Raw genomic sequence first — 4,377 nt, 5'->3', positions numbered from 1 at the left:
ATTCAAATTTTGTTCCCGGAACCGGAACCGCTCCCAGAACTAGCTCGGTTCCCTTGGTTTTTTCCCGCCAAATTCCCAGCTAATTTTCTAGCTAACGAGCCAGCACCATCGATAACAGCTGTATTGTTGTTTATCAATTATTTGGCCCATAACAGCCGACCGCGTTGAAATGCACATATTTAATGACGCAAGTGCAAAAGCATATTCTTCAGTTGCCTATATCAGATGCAGCTATGTTAAGGAGGATAAATATCAATTTGATGTGTCACTAACTGTATCTAAGGCAAGGGTTTCTCCAATCAAACATTTAACTATTCCGAAACTGGAAACGGTGGCCGCCGTACTGGGATGCCGTTTGGCTGAAATGATACGCCACGAATTACAAATCAATATAGATCAACGTTACTTTTGGACTGATTCACGTACGGTTCTTACCTGGATTAACAGCGATAAACGTTTGGACGTTTTTGTCGCAAATCGAATAGGTGAGATTTGTGAAAAATCGGTAAGATCAGAGTGGCGCTGGCTATCAACAAATGAAAACATCGCTGACGTCATAACGCGTGACAACATATCAGAGCATAAACTTCATTGGTGGTTGACGGGACCCGAATTTCTTCAAAGACCCGAATCCACATGGGATCTTCAAAAACCCATTATAGAAGAATACGACCACACAGGGGTCGTAATGGTACTTCAAGAGATGGAACATCCAATGGATATACTCATACAAAGAATTTCCGGATACAATAAATTGATTCGCAGTACTGCCTGGATTGGGAGATACATAAATAACTTAACGAAACGGTTAAATGGTAATAGAAGATTGAATGAGTTAAGTGTCTGCGAAATTGAATGGGCGGAAACTGTCTGGTGGAAGGTTGTACAGCAACAGCTATTTCAGGACGATCTAATCAGCCTAAGGACTGGAAAGCCTTCTTCAAAATTGAGGTTGTTAAAATATTGTGTATACCTGGATGACAATGGCATAATGCGAGTGGATAGCAGAATAGAACGTGCAAAAGAGGTATCGACATATACGAAAAGCCCAGTTGTTCTCGATGGCAAACATATCTTTACTCGGATGCTGATCAATAAAATTCATGTCGACGCACAACATGTCGGAACACAGGTAGTAGTACATCAGTTCAGGAAGGCATACTGGATGCCAAAATTAAATAGGATCATCAGGACGACGATCAATGCTTGTGTTTGGTGTAAACGCAAAAAGGCAAAAAAACAAACACCAAAAATGGGATTTCTGCCCGAAGAAAGGTTTTTCACCCACAAAAAACCATTTACAGCAGCAGGCGTCGATTACTTCGGTCCATTTTACACCAAAGCAGAAAGAGGAACTCGAGCCTCAAAACACCTCCGCAAGCGGTACGGAGTAATATTCACATGTCTGACGACTAGAGCAATCAACGTGGAGATAGCCCACTCCCTAGACACCGATTCCTGCATAATGGCAGTTCGTAGAATGATAGCTCGACGTGGACCTATACAAATCATCTGGTCAGATAATGGCACAAATTTTCGCGGAGCAGCACGAGAGTTACAAGAAGCCCTAGAGGACCTGGATGAGTGTGCCGTGAAAGAGTATATGGCAAGTATTAAAATAATTTGGAATTTCATTCCAGCAAATGCACCAAATTTCGGAGGCTGCTGGGAGCGACTAGTAGGCTGTTTTAAACGGGCAATTGAAGCAATTTTAACAGAAAACGCAAATCCCAGCGATGAAACGTTGCAAACAATTTTTATGGAGGCAGAATATCTGGTCAACAGCAGACCATATATACTGGAATCTGATGACCCCGAAGACGAACTTGGTCTGTGTCCAAACGATATTTGTATCCCGCAAAGCTGCCATGGTCCAGGCAACTTTACTCCCAATACGATGGAGAAACGAGCTTGGAGAATCTGGCAGTACCAGATAGACTCTTTCTGGAAACGTTTCATTAAAGAATATCTTCCCACACTTATACATCGGGAGAAATGGCATAAAGATATGCCAAACTTGGAGGTCGACAACATAGTTGTTATGAAAGACAACACCCCGCGCGGCGAATGGCCGTTCGGTCGAGTTATGAAAGTTTTTCCAGGTGAAGATGGAGTTGTACGCGTAGTCGAATTGAAGACGGTTAAAAACACGTATCGTCGCCCAGTCAACCGTCTATGCAAAATAGGAGTCAAGCGCTACGATGAGAAGAATCGTGCTCAACAAAGGGATTCCGCACTAGGGGCCGCTATGTCGTAGCTTATTTGTATCGTAGTAAAAGGCCTCGATCAATATCGATACATCTAGTATTTAAGTTTCGATTATTTAAATGTATTCTCAGTTTAACAATATACGGCCACACTCGAAAAAAGACCACGCCGCCAATAAGAACATTGTAAAGGCATACTATTAAGAAAAAATCAAAATAAAGTTTATAAGCGTCTAAAATATAATTAACACTCACCTTATTTCTCCTCATCTTTCTGTCACTTCTCTTCGTGCTTTACTTTTTAATCATCTACAGCGAAACCAATGAAAATATTCTGGACTTGGATTGGCTGCAACTCATCCCTGACCACATTGGCTGTGAATCGGGGCATAGCTGGCACCTTATGGAAACAAAACACCTCCACCGAGTCGGGGATGTTTAGTTGTGTATAAAGCTAAGCTACCTTCTTCAAGTAATTGTTATCTGTATTTTACCTTAAGCTTTTTCGTCGACTGCTGGTTAGTTGATATAAATAAATAAATAAAAAATAAGCAGAACTGAATTCTTATTCTAGAATATAACCCCTGGCTAGAATATAACCCCTGGCTAGAATATTACCTGTGGCTAGAACATAAATTTAGTTTTCGACGCCATCACGACACACCAAAGTCACCCAATCGTGAGCAAGGTGATTTGCTTCTTCGAAAAAATGCTAAATATTTATACTTTGCTAACGATAACACAAGTGTAAACTAAGATCGGGGTCGTGCACTTCTAACGTTGCTCATCGGATGAGGGGGGTTCTTTTCTACTCTAGGCATACGCACGGATCATACAGGAAAAAAATATAAGTGCACTATCGGAAACTAAAGGGATGTAAAAAGCAAAATATTGAATCAGATCGGGATACTATTAATTGTGCAGACGACTGCTTTGCAGATTAGATAAAGGTGTTGATCGCTAACCCTTTCTGGTCACGGTTTCAGGCGACGGACTCCTCAAAGAATTTGGTTACGCAAACATGACGAACAAAATTCTAAACAAAAGGGTTTTAATGAAAAAGATATATGTATGTAGCAATAGAAATTTAGGTACGATAATTAAAACAAATATAGATTCAAAAATTCATAATAATTCAAAGGGGATTTGGGTTATGTAGCCGCGTCTGCCAGTTGGCAATGAAAAGAATATTTATAGTATATATACATATATGTATTTTGATTCACGATTTATCAAACCATGCGATCTCTGGGACCATCTATATTGCAGGAATTTTCAGTATAGTTTATTTATTGAAAATTAAATGATCAAAGAAGCTAACTTCCGCAATGCCAAAGTTTTTATACCCTTGCAGTCTTTGGCAATATTTTGGAATTTGATTCCCTTGAAACACATTTCATCAATACACAACCAAAACATTATTACTCTTTTTACTACAATTTTTCTTCTTCATCCATCATTCCCTAAGCAAAGCGCGGCACGCATACACATACAGTTCATGTAGCATTGTGTCTGTGTGTGTGTATGCGTGTGCTGTGTTGATTTGATGATGACGTAGTAGGCAACGCTTGAGCCAATTTATATTGACTGTATCAATATCATATCAACGCTCTCGAGGATGACGGACGTTTTTTTTAAGCTCCCGCGTTTTTAACTGATTTTATAATTTTTTATTTTGTTTTATCGGCATCGCGATCGAAAATTTTTTTGTGTTTGTGTTAAAAATTTTGAACAACTTTAATTCTGTTTATAACCTTTGTTGGTTTTTTTTTTCTTTTCTTTCTTTCTCTCACACCTTAATCACACCTAAACCTTAAAATCAAAGTTCTTTCTTGCAAATCACAAGCAACGCTCATTTGCTGTTGTCTTGCAATTTCTTTGTGTTCTTGTTGCAGTGTTTTTGTTATTGTGATTTCTAGCTCCCGCGCTCGCGCTCTTAAACTTTTTTTATATTATATATTATATGTTTATAATATTTTTTATATTATATATATATTATATTATATATATTATATATTATATGTAATATACAGGGTTTGAAAACTGCGAAAACTGTCAACAGTTTTGCTGTGTGCTGTTGCTTCTGCTTCGGAAACTATGAACAGTCGAAGCAAAAGCAACAGCAAAAAACCGAAATCAGAAAATCTGACAGCAAAAGCAGCAGCAAATA

The 4,377-nt window shown here is 38.8% G+C and overlaps 1 protein-coding gene across 1 annotated transcript; it reads left to right on the top strand.

Moving 5' to 3' along the window:
* The first annotated feature begins 1,252 nt into the window (after positions 1-1,252).
* LOC124461568 lies at positions 1,253-2,257 on the top strand. Its single transcript, XM_047013084.1, has one exon. The coding sequence runs from the start codon at positions 1,253-1,255 to the stop codon at positions 2,255-2,257; it is 1,005 nt and encodes a 334-aa protein (XP_046869040.1).
* The last annotated feature ends 2,120 nt before the right edge of the window (positions 2,258-4,377 follow it).

The sequence above is a fragment of the Drosophila willistoni genome, unplaced genomic scaffold (assembly GCF_018902025.1).
Source record: "Drosophila willistoni isolate 14030-0811.24 unplaced genomic scaffold, UCI_dwil_1.1 Seg531, whole genome shotgun sequence".
Classification (NCBI taxonomy): Eukaryota; Metazoa; Arthropoda; class Insecta; order Diptera; family Drosophilidae; genus Drosophila; species Drosophila willistoni.
The sequence above is the reverse complement of the archived record's forward strand: the minus strand, read 5'-3'. Positions and strand labels throughout refer to the sequence as shown.

What these genes read in the sequence shown, in the direction of transcription:
- LOC124461568 (XM_047013084.1), top strand. Translation starts at nt 1,253, where the DNA reads ATGGGATTTCTGCCCGAAGAAAGGTTTTTCACCCACAAAAAACCATTT.